The sequence below is a fragment of the Lissotriton helveticus genome, chromosome 4_1 (assembly GCF_964261635.1).
Source record: "Lissotriton helveticus chromosome 4_1, aLisHel1.1, whole genome shotgun sequence".
Classification (NCBI taxonomy): Eukaryota; Metazoa; Chordata; class Amphibia; order Caudata; family Salamandridae; genus Lissotriton; species Lissotriton helveticus.
The window spans coordinates 763,799,251-763,820,627 of NC_136063.1; the positions used below are offsets into that span (position 1 = coordinate 763,799,251).

Genomic DNA, 21,377 nt, shown 5'->3' on the forward strand with positions numbered 1-21,377 from the left:
CGCTTGAGACACTATTTTTTTCTAAGTCTTCAATTTTACACCCCAGGATCTCCATTCTCTAACCTTTTTATTTAGCATCTAATCAATGAGAGACCCTGCCCCTTGATTACAGTTTTGTATGCTTCCCAAAGAGTCAGCGCAGAGTCAAAAATAGTTTTATGTGGTCTCGCAGAGCCCCTCTTATGTGGAGTATCTTGAGGTTCCAAGGATTGAGTGTTCTTCCGCAGTCGATCTGCCAATCTGGGAAAACATGTACTGTCCACACCAGAGTGTGTTCTGAGATTCCTGTAGATATGATGGAACTCACTGAAGTGGGGAGTAAAGTGTGTCAGTGTAAGAGCATTATCAATATGAGAGAGGCTGCCATGTGCCCCAGAATGAAACGTATATTGTTGCGCAGTCGGAATATGAAAGCCCCATATATCCATAAATCCAAGAGACGACTAAAAATCAGCTAGTGGGCAGCGGGGAGTCTCCTTCAACATCGGAGGAAAGCGATCAGTCCCATCATCAAGTGCAATTGTAAAGTCACTTGCCGTTAGCAATGTACCATCTCAAAGGTGGTGAAGTAGTGCACTTAAATCTGAGAGTGTAGCGTTGTGTAGCCGTGGAGGAACGTATACAGATACTATGTTAATTTACTTAGCCTCCTACATTCCAGCTATCACCACATAGAAGCCCTGAGTGTCTAACCAAGTGTGTTGGACGGTAATTGCTAATATTTTGCGCATCACAATATCCACCCCTCTGGAACCAGTATTGTACCCCGTACAGGCAATCATTTTGTATTCCCATCTGTTCAAGGCTTGATGCGTGTTCCTTTAAAGGTTAGTCCCCTGGAGTAGGGCTACTTCTGGGAATTGTTTCTTAATGTATTGTAGAACCACTCTGCGCTTAAATTTATCCCCTAGGCCATTCACATTCCAGAAAAACATTCTAATGGCAGACACCATCACCAAGTTGGCCATATATACAATTGAAGTAGCGTGTCTAATTGACTGGTTCTAACCGGGCGATTATATAGTGGGAGGTCTCCCTCCCTGGGGAGTGGATCATGCGTCATCTGCAGTGAATAACAATAATACTGCCATGTCAAAACCTGAAGATAAACAGTAAGTAAACCCCCGTTCGAACCCCCCTCCCTGCATGATGACCCTCCCCCCAACTCTTCCGAGTGCCAGTCGCCCCGTAACATTGTGTTAACAGCGGGTAGCTATAACCAACACCAGACGATCATCCATCCGCCTCCTGCGTAGATAGGAGAAATTTTACCAAAGCTATATCTCTCAGTTCCATCCCCATAAACGTGCACAGCTTAATGTTGGAGGTGTGGAGCATCAGCAGCACAGATAGAACTGCTTCGTCTCATGGTGCTAAAGAACCCAGTGTAGTGTAGTTCCTATTTCCCTTATAGGCTCTGAGCATTGGGATAATATACACTATCTTTTGGCATAGGACTGAGGTCAGTATGCCTCTATCTAGTACATTAAACTTAATTACTTTGTGTGCCAGCTAACTCAGAGGTCACTAGAAACTTCTCAAATGAACAAGAAGGGATTTGTTTCTGACAACCGCATAAACATGACAACTTTGTTTCCTTTAGAATCGGAACATGTCTCAGAATCGTCGAAACAATAGATAAGTTTTACTCAGTCAAACGTGCATGCTTCGTTTCTGCAGAGTTACACACAAAGAATAGAAGTACGTTGCAATAAAAGGATTTATTGAACATTCTTATATCTCGTGCAAGAGATATGAGTTGTTGGGATCGTTAGACAGTATGCAAGATATAAAATGTTCAGCGTGAGCAGTAAGAAGAAATAATACTGTAATAGCATTGTCTTTTAGCTATGACCTATATTCATATACATACACATAAATAACATAGGCTAAAATGTGAATACTCATTTGGTGCTTCTAAATAGTTCTACCCCAGTGTACCTAACCTAAGTGTAGTACGAGGTAAGAAGTAGGTGCTGTTTTCTATAGTATGGTAAGCTATAGTTTGTATGCCAAGAGTCCCTCTAGGTTCTAGCCAGCTCCATACCTTAGAATGAGAGAGGTGGGAATCTCTTTCCGGATCTCAAACTCCAACATACCGCGAAGGGAGTCAAAACATTGAAAGCTGGAATCTCTGCGAGCAGGGAGGACAGCGTCTGGTCAGTGCCTCAGGCAGGGACTCAAATTCCTTCCAAACTTGTGAACCATGTCATGCAAGTATGCAGCCGTAACCTGCTATGGTAAGTGAAGGTATATTTATACCTGGAAGGTACTTAGGAATGCTAGCATTGACGTAAAGTCTGGCAGAGGAAGACGTCATGAATGTACCTTTAGGGTATAGTGGTTCAAGCATAATAAATAAGTTATTGGAGAAATCAATAATCTATGCAGGAAATGTCCCAAAGGCCTAAGGGTCTGGTTTCTAAGAACAAATTGTTGTTCTTGGGCCCTCTGCAACCGGAAATTGTCGCCTCGATCCATGATGTCTGTTCTGGTGAGGTGGCAGGTCGTTGCTGCAAAGCTTCAGTATCATCTTGTGACTCGGTGGGTCAGTATCGTGCCACCTTTGTCCCCCTCGGGCTCATGGTTTAGAGCCGCCAACAGCTGTCCAGCCATTTCCACACCTCTTTGGACCTCACGAAATACCAGGTCTTGCCTTCTACCGTTATTCTAAGCTAACTTTCATAAAGTTGCGCCGCATTCTTTGAACTTTTAATTTAAAGACCGTAAAGAAACTGATGGCTACGTTTTTGTAAGTGTGGAGTACTAGGAGAAGGTTGCAAGAGGACGTCACGGTCCTATAATTGAAAATCCAAGCTATTATGGGATTAGGACGTGCCCCTGGTTTAGATGGGAAGCCCGGGCTCCGGTGGGCAAGTTCCACTGAGAAATAGTTTGAAAGGCCTCTAGTTTGCAACTTTTTAATTATAAGGTCTTCTACGAATAGGTCCATTGGTGGTCCCTCTGAATTCTCAGGAACCCATCAATATGAACGCTGTTGCGCCTGGAGCGTCCCTCGAAATCCTCCACTCGGTCCTCCAAGGTTCTTGTGGTGGCTCGCAGCTCCTTGACCTGGGGTTTCAGGATCACATTTTCAGTTTTAAGAGTGATGATGGAGTCCTCTAGTTTCGTCAATCTGGCTCCCATGTTAACAGAGGTCCCTCTGACTAGTGTGACTTCTTTTAATACTGAGTTAATTTTGTACTCCTCAGAGGTACAGACCACCAGAATTGCCTCCATAAGGTCATGGAGCATAAGAGGCTTTTCCTCTGTGGGCGACCATTCCGCAGCTGGCTGCATTTTTGGAGCCCCTGCCCTGTCAGCAGGATCCTTAGGTAGTGCATATTTACCCAGTTTGGTTTGGTGCGTATTAGGGGTCCCTTTACCGCCGGTCATTGTCTTTGGGTTTAGGGGGATGTTGAGCAAGCGTAAGGCATAGTAAAAGTGGGAACCGGGCGAGGGCCGTCTTTGTACTCTTTGCCGCCTGCCAAGGGACTGGTGAAATTCTGCTCTGAGGCTTATCAGTGTTCCTGCTTCTGCTCCCCCTGCCCTCTGCAGAATTGTCAATCCCAGCCATGAAACAATGTGCCCTACCTCCTTTTTGGCTTGGTGTGTACAGCTAGCACCACTGTCAGTTTCCTGTGTCCCATGCAGATGATAAATGTCTGTCCCCAGTGCTTCTTTGATTTCTCCCCCCCCCCCTCCCCCCCACCCAACCCCCTCTCAGATACAGATGGCTGCAGCATCGGAAGCGAAGACTGAGTCACACCTCCAGCAAGGGAGGTCATCCAGGGAGTTCAATAGCTGCTTTATTTAGGTTGCCACACTAGGTCCACAGCCTGGAGTCAGTGGGTGCTGGAGACAACAGTACAGGCTAAGATACTGCAATAGCACACAAACCGCAGAAATAGGAAGTCAAGGCTCATAACTCCAGGAATAGACTTTGAAAGAAGTTGTGTTCTCAGGTGGCCGCCATCTGATGGGAGCTCAAAGCACCAGCAGCATCAAGCCCCAGAGCGTAGCCAACCATGCCCACTAGGATAGCAACGCCAGTCTGCAATAAGCATTTTTAGAGCATTCATCAACCTCTTGTATCTCCCCAGAGCGCTTGTTGACCTTAATGGAAGGCGCCCAACGACATCCGTCATCCCCCGGGGATGATGCTAGTTTGGTGAAGGGGGGGACGGAAAAAGGGCTGCCCCAACCATGCTGGCGTCACCACTCTCTGATCAGCAATCGGGGTAGCAGTGGGCAAGTGTATGCAGCGTTGGCAGTCACCCTGGGCCCAGGTTGCTCAGCAGGCCGCCAAAGGAAAGTTGCATCCCAGTCAACGTTGCGGTGAGCCGGGCAGTGGTGGCCCGCCATATTCCTCTGCTCATACCTTCAGTGTCGGAGTGAGCTGTTGGATAGTCTAACTGCCCCTCCAAGCTCGATCCACAGCAACCCTCCATCCCACACACAAGACAGCGCTTCAGTCAGCTGCACAGGCTGCATCTCTGTCTTCAGGTCGGGAGCTCACTGAGACCATGCAATTGGTTCTTCGGTTACCTCATTTGTAGCAGCTTTAAATTCTTGGCCTCTGCTTCCCTGGAGGTTGGATGGCAGGTCGGATGTATGTGGATGAGGCAGGTGGATTGTAAGAGCTGCTTTAGAAAGTGGCCATTTTCCCCTGCGGTTGGCCTCACCTCCCTACTGTATAAACTCTTGACTCTTATTTATTTATTGAAGTTTTGTATAGCGCTAGCTGGACCCGAAGGTATCAGAGCACTTCACAGCATGTACAAATTGTGCGCAAACAAGATCTGAACGGAAAATGAGAGCAGAGAAGAAAATAAAAACAGAACCTCTTTAGTCAACCAACTCAGCGGCAGAATGACAACAGTAGCGGAGCATGACCCCCGGTGGTGGGATTTCGATAGAAACCTTCTTCAGTCCTTGCTGGGTTCCCCTTTACGGTCGAGAGCACTCTAGGAAGAGGGCTTTTAGAAGTATCTTGAATTTTGGGAAGGAGGGGGTCAGTCTGATGTGGGATGGAGTTCCAAATTTTGGGCGCATTACCCGCAAAGGATTTAGTTCCGTTTTTTTGTTTCCGAGCTCTTAGTGGGATGAGTAGAAGCGTGTTGGAGCTTCTGAGGTTCCTGGACTGACCGGCCCTTTTGAGTTTGGCGGCCAGATATTCAGGTTTGCCTGTGTGCAGGGCTTTATGCGTGAGACAGGCTGTGCGAAAGCTGGCTCGTTGGTCAATAGGAAGCAACTTCAGTTCCCTAAGTGCCGGAGAGATGTGCTCAAATCTTTTCGTTCCTGTGACCATTCTTGCTGCTGCATTGAGGGTCGTTGACAGGGGACCTAAGTGAGATTTTGCTGAACCAGTCATGGTTGCGATGCCATAATCGATTCTGGAAAGCACCAACGGCTGTGTGGCCTGTTTGAGATCTTTTGGAGGTAGGAAGGGTTTTATTCTGTACAGGAGCTTCAGGTTTAGGAATGCGGATTTTTTGGCTTTTGAGATGTGTTTTTTCATGTCCAGCTTGGAGTCGAGGGTAATCCCTAGGGATTTCACAGAGTCCGTTGGCGTGAGAGCTCCATTAAGGGCGTCTAAGGCTTTGAGCCATTCCTCGATTTGAGGGTTTTTGTCTCTGTTTGAGATGAGGAGAACTTCTGTTTTCTCTTGGTTGAGTTTGAGGTCGTTCATTGAGAGCCATTGTTGGACCTCTTTGAGCGTGGCGTTTAGTCTGTGGATGTCTTCGATCGAGGTGGTTTCCAGGTAGAGTTGTGTATCATCCGCGTAGAGGTGGAAGGGAATGTTAGAATTCCTTGGAAGTGTGGTGAGGGGTTCCATATATACGTTGAAGAGTTGAGGAGAGAGAACTGACCCTTGTGGGACTCCTCTACTGACGGGTCGGGGGTCGGACTCGAAGTTGTTGATTTTTTTATTCTTTGTGAGCGGTTGTGAAAGGAGGAGGAGAACCATTTAAGTACCGTCCTTTCAATGCCAGTTCGCTCTTGGAGGGCTTTGAGGAGCAGGGAGTGGTCAACTGTATCGAATGCGGCTGATAGGTCAAGTAGGATGAGAAGGCTGCATTGGTCCGAGTCGAGAGACATGCGAAGATCATCTAGGACATTTAAGATTGCGGTTTCGGTGCTACATCCCTTCCTGAATCCTGATTGGTGAGGGTCAAGTAGATTGATGTTCTCTAGGTGTTGGGTTAACTGAGGGAGAACACATCTTTCAAGAATTTTAGATAGGAGCGGAAGGTTTGACACCGGTCTGAAATTGTTCATGTCCTCAATGTCCAGACCAGGTTCTTTTAGTCACAAAGTGACTTGGCCTACTTTGAGGCATTAGGGAATGAGTCCCGTTTCAGTGAACTATTGATTATCTTGCACCAGATTGGGGCTAGGGTGAGCTTCATGTCTTTCATCAGGTTCGAGGATAGCTGGTCTAGGGAGTGGGATGAGGGTTTAGCGGCGGCTATCCGCTTGATTATCTCATCTTCCTGGATGGGGCGGAAGGAGGACCAAAGCGTGGGAGAGCTCACTAGGGGGTTGCTTAATGTTGCTAGTGTCGAGGTACCCATGAGGGAGGCAGGGTCCGTGCTGAGAGCCAGATCTATTTTGGCGATTTTTTCATTGAAAAAGCTAGCAAAGTTGTCACAAAGCGATTTTGCCGCCGTCATATTGGATGTTGACGGTTTGGATGTTTGGCTCCTAATGATGTTAAAGAGTTCGTTGGGGCGATTTTTAGCATTGTTTAGGGCAAGGCAGAAGAACGATGACTTTTTGTTCTTGATATGCTTATTATAGTTTCTGCTTGCTGCCTTGAGTTGATCACGATGGAGGGAGGAGGGATTATTCCTCCAAGTTCTTTCTACGGTTCTAAGGTGTCTTCTTTCCTCATTGATGTCAGTGGTGAACCAAGTCCTAGAGGGGGTGTTTCTGGTTTTTTTTTAGTTTCAGGGGAGCCAGCCGGTCCAAGGAGAGCATCAGGTTAGAGTGGTAGAGTGAGGTTAGTTCAGAGGTTGAGAGGTGCTCCACTTCGATTGGAAGGAGCGAGCTTAGCCCTTCTTCTAGTTTGTCCCAAGGGACTCTGGATGTATTACTGGCCCATTTCGGAGGAGCCAGAGTGGGGGGTTTGGGAAGGGCCGGATGGTTGATATGAAAAAGAATAATGTGGTGATCGGACCAGTCAACAGGAATGATGTAGTCAATAGTGATTGATTTCTTGTCCGAGATGATTGCATCTAGGATCGCTCCTCTGTGGTGTGTTTCTTCTAGGCAGTGTTGGAACAGATCGTTGTCTAGCAGGAGTTCATTCAGAGATTGGATGAGTGGGTTTTTTGATTTGTTCCATCTTAGGTTGAGGTCCCCCAAAATTAAGCTACTATCGTTGCTGAGAGCGCATTGGGTGATCAAGTTCGAGAGCTGTGTTCCAAATTAGTTGTGGTTACCGGGAGGGTGGTACAGGAGATGGCAGTGTAGTGGGCTGTTAGTACGCGATTTGATGATGACCGATAGGCATTCGAAGGAATTATAAAGGCAATAGGGATGTTCTGAAATGGAGAGGTCGCTCTTGTGAATGATAGCTACGCCACCCCCTCTGTGCTCAGGTCTGTCTTTATGGATGATTGAGAAACCTGGTGGCACCAGCATACCCATGGTGGGGAAAGACAGGGTATTAAGCCAGGTTTCAGTGATGAAGGCTACATCCAGGTCATGTGAGAGGATGGCTTCCGCTATTTCAGTAGCGTGTTTGGCAGCGGATCTTCTGTTGATGAGCATGTAGTTAATGCGTGGTTCTTCTTTAGGCTTCTGAGTGTCAGTTAGGGCCCTGGGTATAGAGGTTAGGTACTCTGGCGGTCTGGGGGCTCTACGGGAGGGAGGGTCCCTACCCATACCAGTAATAACTTGGATTGCGGATTTGGGTGAAGATATTAGAGACTGGGTGTGCGCTAAGGTGGGTGGAGTTGATATCTGTAAGTCGGTTGCTAGCTTGTGGAAGGGGATGGTAGGGTGGTCGTAAGATGAGGCAAGTGTGGTCGCTTCCTGGTGGGAAAGGTTGGGATTAGTTCTTCTGGGTCTGTGTGGTCGTGATTCCACCCAGGGTTTCGTAAATGGGGGCCGGCAACCTGCATGAGCCATGGTCTGGGTGGGGGGTGGTGAGTCAATTCTATTTGTTAGCGAAGGAGTGGGGGGGGGGGGTAGCCAAGACTGGGGTTGACAGCTGTATTTTACCTAGGGTGGAAAGAGTTTCCTTTAGGCCGTGAGGTAGGATCCCGAGCTGTGCTTCTAGCAGGTCAAGGCGTTGCATCAGCTTGTCTGGAGGGGCGGGGGGAGGGGGAGGGAGGGGTTGAGCCCTGTGGTCGAGAGGCTGCTGACCATGTCGCTACTAGAGGGGTTCGGAGGTGGCTGGGGAGCTGATTCTGGCAAGTTGCCCAACTGCGGTGTGACAAGGGGGTGGGGGAGGAGGCCTAGTTAAGGATGTGGGTCAATGTCCCCACCGGTGAGGGAGCTCTGTTCTGGTTGATTAGGGGTTGTCGGGGGGGAAGGTTTGGGAGGAGGGTTAGCTTAGAGGTGGGATTCCCCCTTGGGCGGGTGAAAGAGAACTGGGGCGCAAACTGGTTAGTGGGGGGAGAGGGGCTATGGAGCAGTAGTGAATGAGAGGGGGGCTCTGGAGGTTGGGTTGGGAGGATGACGGGGCACGGGAGGGTGGTCGGAGGGGCTGCGGTTGCGGAGGAGGCTAGACTGGGGAGTTCTCGTAACAAGAAGGGGTGGTCTCTGGGGTCGGGCCTGTGCGGGAGCAGGAGGTTTAGTGCTTGAATGGGGTTGCTTGAGGGGGTGAGCATTGCCTGTTGTGCGTTTTGTGATGTTGCTTTCTTTAGAGCGGGGAAGATGGAGTCGAAGAATTCAAGGTTTTCGTCCTTGGCCTGATTTAGTATGGTGCCGTTCTCAAAGATGGTAATCGAGATGTCTCCACTAAGGGACTGGTGTTTTAATAGGGAGAAGGTTAGTTTGCAGCTATGGGATGTGATGGTAGTTTTAGAGATGGGGAGGTGAGAGTTGAAGATAGTGACCCAGAGGTTAATCCTTTCGGTGTGGAAGATTAAGTCCATTTTTCGCTGCCCTTTAGATGAGCAGTGATAGATGTCAACAACTAGTGTTTCGGGATGTCGTCTAATTAGTTTGAGCTTGAATTGTTTTTTTGCTTTAAAGGAGAGAGTGTGGGGGAAAGATATCGCGAAGGAGTTTTGTCGTGAGGTGTCAGGAAGTTAGGGGTGGGGCATGTGTGCGTGACCAAATGCAAGGTCGGAGGCATCTTTACAGGACAGGGGGAAGAGGCGGTAGTCGGGAATAGGGGTTGGGGAATGATGGGTCAGGTGGAGGCTGGGCTCTTCGGGGGGGGTGTTTAGTGGGGTCGAGCGCTCAGAGATCTCTCTAATGGAGCGATCTGTTAGCTTGGAGGTGATGGGAGGGGGTGCAGGGAGGGGCGTGCGGTTAGAGCAGGTGCTAGCAAGAGGCCTCTCTAAGGGCAGGGCGCTGGGGAACCGGGGGTGTCGAACCCTTGGTTCTATTCAAATGAGGGAGAGACGCAGGGTGCTGGGCCTCTCTGACCTAGGCATGCTGGATCTCCGTGGGCTTCAGGTGCTTATGTAGTCTTTCTGGAAGTCTCTTAGGAGGTTTATGACATGTCCCCTTACATAAACTTCGAATTTCATTATTTAGTATTTTTAAGTCCATTTGATTTTTTTTTTTTTAAATTAGTAAATGTTTATCTGAATCCAAATTAAAGGTAATCGGAGCTAATTGTTTATTTGAAGTAATGGTAAATATGGAAGAGGACACACTGCCTTAAGAGTCTGAGATAGCATTAAAAACATAGGTTTTGATTGGACTCCATCATGCTAGATGTGATCTTAACAGATTTATCTTAAGCAGGTGAGGGTTAGGCTCTTTCGCTCATTTGTTTTGGTTGACTGCAGACTTCACGATTGCTTTATGGAGAAAAGTAATTTTCTATAGTATACTGTACAATTTGATAATTTCTAGACTTAAGCTGCTATGCTAATTTTATGAAAGAGAGATGTCCCACTTTCAACTGAGATACTGAAATTGTATACATGTTGGAAGAAATATCGCTATTTTCCAAAATAACGTGTGAAACTTTGTGATGCTTTACTCAGTTTTTTGTATTCCAAACCTGTAAGACGTTTCGACTTCAATTTAAAAAAAAAAAAAAAAAAAACCCCTTTTTAAAATTTAGTTCTAAGCCCTCTTTTGTTGTTCTATTATCCATTCAACCATGTCTGACTGTTGATGATTCGATGTATAAAATTCCTCCATTTGTTTTGGTTAATAACAAAATTCTTTAGGGTCTTTGAGATTCTTATTTGTATCATTATTGACTGCATATAACCATCATAATCTTGGTCTTCCTCTTTTCTGTTTTCCTTCCATCATTCCTAACGTATTGTTTTTTCTGTCGAGTCTTCGCTTCTCATTATCTATCCAAAATATTTGAGCTACGTTTTTTATCGTAAATTATTTTTATAAAGAAAGGTTTGGCTGGATCTGGTCAAGTATTGATATGTTCTTCTAGGAGATATGCAAACTCCTTTGCCAGCATCAGAGTTCAAAGGAGTCAGTTCTTCAGCGATCATTTTTATCAGTCGTCCAGCTTTCATATCCATACATTGTTACAGGAAAGACAATTACTTTGACTTTTCATATCTTTACTCTGTATCACTTTGTCCAGGCTTGTCATTGCTTTTATTCCTGGCAGTAGCTGTCTTCTGACTTGAAGAGTTGCAGTCGCCATCTCAACTTAGCTGTAGTCCTAAGAAAATGATGTCTTTGTTTTATAGTTTTTCATTGTCAATTCTGACACTTTGTAAGATTCCTGTTGATATAATTTTAGTCTTGTATTACATTTAGCTTTAGTCTAGCTGTATTGTTACTTTCTTTGATATTGACAATCATTGCTTTGAGATCTTCACTTTTCGAATCAGGGTTGTGTCGTCCGCATACCACAGGTTATTGATTTTTCTTACTACAATTTTGATTCCTGTCTGAACATCATTGAGATCGTACAGTATGCTCATCTTAGAGCTCAGCCAAATATGGTGATAGGATACAACCTAATCAAACACCTTTTACATTGAACCACTGTTTTTCATTCTTCACTGTCGCTTAGGTGTGTACAGATATCCGTGAGGCTGATCAGGTGGGTTGGCACACTCGTGTCTTTTAGTATATTCTACAATTTTCCATGAGACACAGTTGAAGGCCTTGGTTTAGTCTATAAAGTAAAAAAATTATCTGAAATTCTCTGGCTTTTTCAATTATCCATCGCATGTTGGAGATCTGGTCACTCGTTCCTCTTCCTTTTCTGAATCCAGCTTCCACATCTGGTAATTCGCGCTCCTTGTATGGTTGTAGTCTTGCTTGTATGATCCTCAGCATGATCTTATTCGCATGTGATATTTAGGCTATTGTGCAATAGTTTGAAAAATCCTTTGCATCCCCTTTCTTTGGGATAGGTAGAAATATGGATCTTTTCCAGTCTTGTAGCCACTGCATCCTCTTCAATATCGTCTGACAAACAGCCATTGTTACTTTGATCGAGGAGTCTTCCGTTATTATGAACAATTCAATTGGCAACCTCTCTTTCCAGAATATCGGGTTCCAGCTTTGAGATTTGATCGTCAAAAGCTCTCCTACTTCACTCTATTTAACGTCTTGAGTAATTTGCCCTCTTCCTAGAGGTCTTCATTATAAATTATTTGGCCTTCATATGTCATTAATTGAAACTAGGCCAGCATGTTACTCAGTTTAAATTTAAAAAAATCTTGGTCGATTTGGGCTGTCGACCCTGGATTCTCATTACCTCCAAATGTTTACAGGTTTGAGGTTTCCTTCTCTAATACTATGTAAGTGGCAAACTATCTTTTATTATTGTAGTGAATCCATATTTAGTAAAGCCAGTGTTCCAACCTTTGAGGCATGGACTTTAGGTTTCTGAAACTTCAAGAGTAGGTTAATGGAAAGATAGCATTCTTTGGTAGCTATTACTGATGTATGTGACACATACTTTGTTTAAATAAAAGGTTACTACAAAAAATAATGGCTCATAATCCTTAAATAATTAAAAAGTCAATTAGTTGTCAAATAATTTGGAATTCAAATCTTTTTTCTATCAGCAGCTCAAAGTAACCATTATGTAACAGTTGTCTTTAATTGTAATATTTTACAGTCACACAAAGGAGAATGAGAAATATATAAGGGCCCCAATTAGCCACCCACCCCATCACACCTGGGCTCTCCTCAAGTCTGGACTCTTCTCCTCCATCGTAGCTTCTGCACTTTCATATTTTCCACCACCATGTCTGGAGTCTTTCTCCCCCTCGCATTTTATATTTTACCATCTGCTCCCCCCCTACACACACACACACACAACCACTTCTGGGCTTTCTTCATACTTTTAACACCTGGACTTTCTTTCCCTTCACACCTGGGCTCTTGTTCTATTTTATGATAAGTGTCCCTTGTCTCTAACCTCAACCCTTATGTTTGGCTGCTGTCTCTACTCCTCCCCCCTCCCCCGCCCCCCTCCCTCAGTTCTGGGCTCTCTTTCTCTCCTCATTCTTCATGGCTGTGGTTGCTTTCTCACACCTGGGTTCTCACTCTGACTCTCCTCTTTTTTTTCTCTCCTTCCTTTCTACCCTCGGGTGTCCATGCTTCCCTCATTTGTAGGTTCTATCTCCCTCTCACCTAGGCTCTCTGTCCAGTACCCTTATGTTTGGACTCTCTTCACTCCTTTCCACCCTAAGGTCTGGACTTGCTTTCTTTCTCCTTCAACTCTGGCCTAGGTCCCTCTCTCTTTTTTTTTTTTAATAAATCCCCCATTTTTTGTTTTTAATATTTGCCTCCTCTATTTTTGGACTTTTATTTGTGACTCTTACATAGGTTATGGGCCTCTTAACTATCTATCTGAAGGAGACTATTAGTTATGAATTCCTCACCTTAGAATTACCCCCAGGTGTCAGACGTGATCCGGAGAATTGTTCTAAAGCAGGACCCCTGTGCCGGTAGGTGGCGTCGGTTGACTCTTTGTTCGTTGTTGGCGTCGTGATTGCCGAAATGACGTCACGGTATCTACTTAGATGCCGCCCCTTTCTTTTAATACGCAAGCCAGCGCAGATCCGGAGAGAGCGGTACAGATGTCATCTTGGCAGACCGGCTTCGAGCCTTGTGGCTCCTGCAACAAGCTGATGTTGGTAACAGACCCTCATCTTGTATGCCTCTGGTGCCTGGAGAGTGACCACGACCTGAAGTCGTGCTCCGACTGCTGGGCCATGGCCCCGAAGTCTTTGCGGGAGCGGTCCTGAAAGCTTCTGGCGACCCAGCAGTCTGCTCCGCACCACTCGAGGTCCCGGTCGAGAGGGAAGTTGCGGGACTTGTCGCGGAGCCATCACCACCACTCCTCGTCGACATCTCGGGCAAGTCAAAGCACAAAAAGAAGGCGAAGAACCACTGTTGCTCTTTGTATTCTCCCCATCCGTCGGCTGATGTGACACAGGATGCAGAAGGTAGTCGTCCGGCTCTGCCCGCAGGGCCTGTTGGTCATCTCTGGCCTTCCCGGGAGCCGGAGCGACCCCTGCCCAGCTGCGTAGCTTTTACGAATCCCTCAACTCCATCTTTGGCCAGCCCGACTCTGCGGCTGGGGGTTCTAGACCTTCGATGCCGGCGGCGTTGGCGCCACAGGGCCCCAGGGATCCAGGCCTAGATCCAGATTGGCGCCGGTCGACCTTACGACACATCCGGCGCCGAATCGATTGGTGACACCTCCGCCCTTTCCAACGCCTGTTGTGTCCCCAACCCCAGCCTCCCACGCGACATGGACACAGAGCCAAACCGGCGTTAACCGACGTCGGTACCTCTGCCGACTGGTACTTTTGTACCCTTGTTTATCCCCTGGTGTTCCCTATTGTCCCGAGTGGCTACCAGACGAGTGTGAGGAGGACTGGGAGGGGTCTGTGGACCATCTGGTAGACCAGTTAGAAGAACCGGACTAGAGAGACGAGTTGGGTGAGGCCAGTGGTCTGGACACCTCTCCAGACCTTGACATGCTATCTCACCCTACCGTGGCTACGGAGGAGGGTGCATCATACGCAGTGGTGTTGCTTAGGGTGGCTGAGGCCTTAAACCTTGAGCTTCCTACGGTTGCGGTCAGGACTAACCTCCTGACCGAGGTGCTTCAACCGGCGGCGGCCTCTTTGGAACCCCTGCTGCTGTTAAATGAGGCCCTCACGGATATCCCTTTGGGCACTTGGTCCAAGCCTAATACAGGGGCCCCTGTGGATAGGATGTTTGCCCGACGCCACCCGCCCACCCCCTAGCAAACCCATTTCCCTCTCCCAACAACCTACCCCCGAGAGCTTGGTGGTCCAAGCCTCGACTTCCAAGGGCGCATTCCCTACCGCTCCACCTGTTAGGTAATCAAAGAAGCTGGACAATCTTGGGAAGAAAATGTTTACTTCCTTCAGCTTAGGACTGCGGTCAGTGAACACCTCATGCCTCTTGTGCCGTTACTCCCATTCTGTGTGGGACAAGGTCACGCAGGTGCTGCTACCGTGCCTGGAGGAGGCTCTCTCGTGTTGTTGCTGAAGGAAAAGATGCAGCCAAGTTCGCAACACGATGTGGACTGCATGATTTCAACGTCAGTAGCCCTGAGTCACTAGGCCTGGCTGAGGTCCACTGGCTTTTCGGGTGCTGTCCAAGCTACACTTTTGGACATGCCCTTTGATGGCCGTTGCTTGTTTGGCGACAAAGCAGACAACGAGCTTAAGTGCTTTAAGGACTCCAGCGCTATGGCCAGGCCCTTGGAACTCGCTTCTATCTCTCGCCCCTGCGCAGTCTGCTTTTTGCCCCTTTCATGGCTATGGAAGGGGTTCCCCGCCATGTTCTGTCCAGAGCCACAGGCCAGTGTAAGCTGTCCAGCCTCTGCGCGGCCGGTACGTGGGACCCACCGTCATGGGTCTGGGGGCCAGCGGGCAGGCCAGTCCACCAGCACCCCTTTTGCAGCAGCCTCCAAGCCCTCCTAGTCCTACCTTTCAAGCCCACCATTCGCCAGTGGGCGGCGGGATCCGCCATCACCTCCCCCACTGGCTCAACATCATGTCGGACAGGTGGGTTTTGCATATAGTCCCTCCCCTTCAAGACTACCCCTCCATCCATGCCACCTTAATTCCATTGCATGTCGGAGGATCACTTCGCCCTTCTCCGCCAGGAAGTGACTGCTCTTTTGGCCAAGGGAGCCATCGAGTGCATTCCTGCCCCAGAAGTCGGTTGTGGTTGTTATTCCCACTACTTTCTGGAGCCCAAGAAGGACAAGGGCCTGCGTCCTATCTTGGATCTCAGGAAGGTCAACCGCTTCCTCCGGAAGCACAAGTTCAAAATGTTGACACTGGCTTCCGGAAGCACAAGTTCAAAATGTTGACACTGGCTCAGGTCCTGTCTGCCCTCAACCCTGGAGACTGGATGGTAGCGTTGGACTTGCAGGTCGCTTATTTTCACATCCCCGTCCTGCCGGCCCACAGGTTCACGGTGGGCCACCAGCTCTTTCAGTTTACTGTGCTCCCCTTTGCAGCACCCCTCGTGTGTTCGCAAAAGTGATGGCGGTGGTCACAGCTCATCTGCACAGATCATGGGTTCCAGTCTTCGCCTATCTTGACGACTGGCTGTTAAAGGCAGGCTTGCCCCAGGCTGTCGTCTCCCACCTCCAGACTAAGGCCGACCTCCTACCTTCGCTGGGGTTCACCCTCAATGTGCCGAAGTCACACATGATTCCCCCTCAGAAGCTCCTTTTCATCTCAGCGGTTCTGAACACAGCGCAGTTTTGGGCTTATCCGCCCGCGCAGCGAGTCCGGGATATTCGGCGTTTGAGTCGAATCTTTCAGCCTCTATCCTGGGTTTTGGTCAGACTGACCCTGAGGCTACTGTGCCTCATGGCCTCCTGCAACCTGCTGGTGGACTATGCTAGGTGCCATATGCGGGCTCTGCAGTGGGCCCTGAAGTTCCAGTGGGCACAGCATCAGGGAAATCTTTCTGTTTGCGTCCAGATCTTGGAGGGCACTGCACACCAATTGCAGTGGTGGCTAACGAAACAGGATTAGGTCAACGGCAGGTCCCTCTCCCTTCCCCAATCAGAGCTCACAGTGGTGACAGATGCATCACTTCTGGGGTGGGGCGGCCACATGGGGGAGGCAGAGATCAGAGGCCTCTGGTCTCCGGCGGAGATCATAAGCCTGCTGGAGCTCTGGGTGATTGATCTTGCACTGAGGGCATTCCTTCCTTGTGGCACTAGCCCTTCTTTACTTCCTAAAGTGGTTACTTCTTTCCACATAGGACAGTCCATCACTTTACCCACTTTCTTTCCGCACCCGCATCCTTCTAAAGAGGAGGAGAGGCTCCACCGTCTTGATCCAAAACGTGCGCTTTCATTCTATCTGGCTCGCACATGACAATTCTGGGTAGATGACCAACTCTTTGTTGGCTATGTGGGCGCCAAAAAAGGCTGGGCAGTGCAAAAATGGACTATCTCTCGATGGGTCATTCTTTGCATCACAATCTGCTATTCCTTAGCGAAGAAAAAACCTCCAGTGGGGCTGCGTGCCCATTCCACCAGGGCGACGGCAGCCACTACTGCTTTGGGACGTGGTGTTCCTCTTCATGACATCTGCCAGGCAGCCACTTGGGCTTCATTGCATACGTTCACCAAACATTACTGCCCGGACAGCCAAGTACAGAGAGACGGCTTCTTTGGCCATTCAGTTCTCCAGGTCTTTCTGGTGTGAACTTAGTTCGCAGACCCACCACCGGGGTTGGTATTGCTGTGGTATCTATTCAAAGGTGAGGAATCCATAACTAATAGTCTTTTTCAGATGAAGCAGTTACTTACCTTCGGTAACGATATATCTGTAAGAGACATATATTAGTTATGGATTCCTCACCCATCCTCCCTTTTCTGCGGACTGACTTCAATGGTAAGGAACTTCCTTTCAGGGCCCTGGTTTTGTGCGTCAGGGGTCACTGTCTTGCATGGCTCTGCACTTCTGGCGTGGAATGTCGTGTAAAGAACTGACGTCAGCGCGCAGGGGTGGCATCTAAGTAGATGCCGCAACGTCATTCTGGCGATCACGATGCCAACGACTAACGCGGAGTGGACCAACGCGCAGGGGTACTTCTGAAGAAAAGTTGTCCAGATCCAGTCTGACGCCTGGGGGTAATTCTAAGGTGAGGAATCCATAACTAATATATGTCTCTTACCAATATATCGTTACCGAAGGTAACTTGTTCGTTTCCCTCACTCTGCATTCCGAGGATAACATTTGATCATTTTAGATGCACTGCACAATAATAGCCAGCTTACCTATAAAGTTTGATCTCAGTCATCTGGTCTCAATAGGGCACCTATGTAACATAGCACATTCTTGTGGCTTGTAAAGCAGAAAGATTTCTCTAGACATTCCAAAATGAAGACGATTTACAGGTAAACTGTATATATGCAAAAAATACTAGCCATTTCAGATTTTTCAAAGGTTCTCACCAGATGCCATGATTAGAAACTAGCCAAATGTTAAGTGTGTACATACCTTTTTCAGAATAACGTTACCAGAATGGAGCACGTGAAAAAATGGACAGTATGCTTGTTATGGGACATATTTATGCTTTTGCTTTTTTTTTGCTTTAGTACTGAATCCGGGGCTTGGATTTGGGGTGCATTCCATGAATGTTAAGGAGTCTAACTGATCAGAACTACCATGTACATAAAATACCACTACCACCCGGCAAAAATTGTCTGAAACGCAACAGCATGTGGAAGGAAAGCATGTAAGACGTTGAAGAGAATTTTTTTCTTGATGGCATAAGAGAATTAGTGGCGAAGACTTAGTGCACATTATGTTTACATCTTCACTGGTTGTGGTTTTTCAGGCCCACCACAGCAGTACTCGGGCCAGGAAGAATATTATGGGGACCAATACAGTCATGGTGGACAAGGTCCTCCAGAAGGCATGAACCAACCGTATTACCCTGATGGTAATGTCTTACAATATACTACCTTACCCATGTTCTATATCTTCCCAACCTTTGATATAGATCGCTAATTTGTCATTTCTCGTGGGGGTGAGAAAAGTGACGAGTGATTTCAGTAACAGATGTTGCTTAGTTTGTACTTTAGCTTTACTTGTAACACAAGAAAAATAACCGTCAAAGTTTTACTAATTTGATTGCAATGTCTTGTTATTTCACTCTTGCCATAATACTATTTGGTGCAACACCACCACACAGTACATGAGGAGCTATGCAAAAAAACACTCTTGAATTTCTTTTTACATATTGATTTCATTTCCAGCATCGTCTCCTGTGCCTTTTAATCACTGAAGGTAAAAGCACACAATATGTTGGTTATTTCATGACATGTCTTTAACAAGAACCCTCCCTTTTCGATTTCAGGATGTTTTAGCTTTTGCTCGTTATTCCAGCACCTCCGATATGTAGAACCCAATCTATTCCTTTTTTCATGAAAGAGACACTCGTTGCCACAGTTAGCATTCTGAAATGCAAAAACTCCTGTTTTTTCTTAAGATAGACCAAAACAAAGATGCTCTAGCAAACTTTTTTCTGACAACGTGATTGTAATATCCGTCATTGCTGGCCCATGAAAATATTTTGCTTATTGCTAGTTAACCATATCAGAGTACTTATATTAGCTGTTAAATGTATTAACGTTTAATATTTGTTAAAAAATGCACCGATTTAAAATAAATGCTCAGTTTCCTAGAACACACAAATTTTGTGGGAGAAAATCACAGCTTCTAATTTGTGATCTGTATAAAAAAAAGATCCTGGTACAGATTGGGAAACGTTATGCAGTTGCAGGCGTTCGTTGTCCCACCATTAAACTAGTGTAAACTTAACTCTGTGCGAGATTTCATGAGCAGAGAGTGATGTTCCTTGGATTCTGAGCCATATTCATTTCACCCATTCAAGTCAGTTGTCTTGATATATTGTATTTTATCATTTGCCCTGTAACCCTACTACTGTAGTGTGGTAAATTAAATTTACTTATTACCTCATTTCTGAATTTCTATGCTTAATAAATCATAATTTCTTGTCAATGCAAAGCGAGGAGTCCGTGGTGCTCAAATGAAGGAGGAGAAGACCAATAACTCGAGTTAAGGGGAGCGCTTCCAGCACCAAGCGGGCACAGGAGCAATCTCTCAAGGCCCTCTCTTGCAGTGGGTTGTTTTTATTTTCAACAGCAGAATATTTATACAGTCTTGGTCACGAGGCAAAATAGAGGAACAAACAGGTCGTGGCAGATAGAGGAACAAAGATCAGCAAGAGGAGCCGAGTGTGAAGAAATGGGGGCGTGTCTTAGGCTTCATGAGGGGACTTGCGATGTGAAATAGTCTGACAGTTGGAAGGGGGAGGCTTCCTCATTTGGGGGTTTGTGCTCGTGCTTCATGTCAGAAACATGAACCATCTCTGCGGGGGAGCAGGAACTCATGTACTGGTTTCCCGGACTTGGCAGAAACCACAGAGACAGATGGTGAAAATGAGGAAGGCCAGGTGCAGGGGTGTCGTGCTCGTGCTCGGGGTCTTGGGACACCAAAGGGTGAATTAAAAACAAAATGGTGCCGGCTTTTAATGTGGGCAATTATTAATCGCGCAAAGGGGATCGCGCAAAGGGGCATAATTAGATAGCGCAGAGGGCAGCGAAGGGGCAGAATTATAGATTTTATTTCCACATTTCCTCCTTGCCCCAGAGTGTACCTACATTATATCTCAATTTGCATGAGATCATTTATACATTCTTGTAACATGATTCTTTCCCTTTCTCTCTGCTGGACAAGTGGTTTAGGAATGCATTTTGCAGCGCATAGACCGCACAGGGCAGGACCACATTGGATGCAAAGGCAGCATCCAGTTATTATCAGGAATATTATACCTGCTGCTGACAGCAGTTGCCATCCCCAGGACGATATTATCTTCCAGAACCAGTCAGACCACGTCCAAGTGCCAGGTTCTTGATGTAAACCTACGGCAATCTTGTGTAATTTTGTTATGGCCGTGTATACAGATGGGGAATTATCAGGAATAAATATACAGCAGCTAGAGCCTATAATTTTACAGGCTCCGCCTCTGTCAGCCAAGATGATGTCAAGGACAAGGCGATTTTGGAGAGTAACCAATCGTATGGCAGACTGCTCCTGGGTTAAGCTCCCCAGGGCAGACGCCGTCTGGTTTACAACAGCCTCTAAGGTCCTTGTCAACCTGAGTATAAGCTTGCTGTTCTGTACAGGGCCAACAAAGAAGAAGAACCCTTTGTTAAAATCTGTATACTGTTCCCATGAGGTTTCCGTTTGGTCAACCAAGGAGGTATCGATCGTTCTTTTATGTCTGACATGGGGCACTAGGAGGTCTCGGTGGTAAGTGGATGGGGCCACAAAGACAGGGGGTAACAGGAATGCTATATAGCAAGTTCCCTCCCAGTTCAAGGGCAGCTGCACATAGGCCGTTTGGCCACAGATGAAATAAGTATGGCGAGATGCTAGAAATGAGGACTTTCCTCTGTCTTCAAAACTTATAGTGGTATGACAGTCACTGTGTCCTAATGGAACAGAGCCATTTTTCTGGATGCACAGGTGTCCTTTTACTGGTGAGACCGAGATGGAAGGGGGACCAGCATTCTTTTTAGGTTTGGTATTTAACATCTTGTAGGACATGGTCATGTTCCCTTGCTTGTATTCTTCACTTTCTAGGACTGTACCGGTCGCCTGAGGATCTCCCTCCTTATTAGGGTAACAGGCAGTATTGAGTACCTTGTTTAAATCCCCCCAAGGCCACCCATTCTTGCATGAATTATTTCCGTCAGGGCAGGAGGGGGGGGTAGTATCGTCAGCTGTTATTAGGGCGAACCAGGCTTCACAAGTTCCATTATAAGAGAATGGGAAAGGAAAAAGAGGCATCCCTCCCTTTTTCTGATGAGGTGGGATGCGGCCACATATCCAACAATTGGTGCTATTACTGGCCTGCTGAGTGTGGTGTAGCATCTGTATGAAGGTATTGTTTCACAAGGCTAGTCTATGGGCTTGTTCATGAGGGGGTAGGTCGTGATAGGTGTGTTCCTGAGTGCTGTTGGGTGTATGAGAGGTGTGTTGTGTTGGAGAAAAAACAGTGTGGAGAATCCAACCAAGACACGTCATAACTGCCATGAGGAAAAATAATACTGTCAAACATATAATAGGACCATTATGTCTTTTTCTAGAGTTCATTTTTTTTTCCTCCCACATAGTCAAGGTGTTAAAATACATTCC

At 46.9% G+C, this 21,377-nt stretch overlaps 1 protein-coding gene across 6 annotated transcripts in view; it reads left to right on the top strand.

Moving 5' to 3' along the window:
* The window catches only part of SS18 (SS18 subunit of BAF chromatin remodeling complex), a 390,130-nt gene that overhangs the window by 219,420 nt on the left and 149,333 nt on the right, over positions 1-21,377 (top strand). For 4 of the 6 annotated variants that reach the window (XM_078687399.1, XM_078687400.1, XM_078687404.1 and 1 more), the window contains one exon: positions 17,989-18,093. The exons of the other annotated variants lie outside the window; for them this stretch is intronic. In XM_078687399.1, the coding sequence (XP_078543525.1) occupies positions 17,989-18,093 (105 nt within the window). The remainder of the gene's footprint in view (positions 1-17,988; positions 18,094-21,377) is intronic. 6 annotated transcript variants of the gene reach the window in all.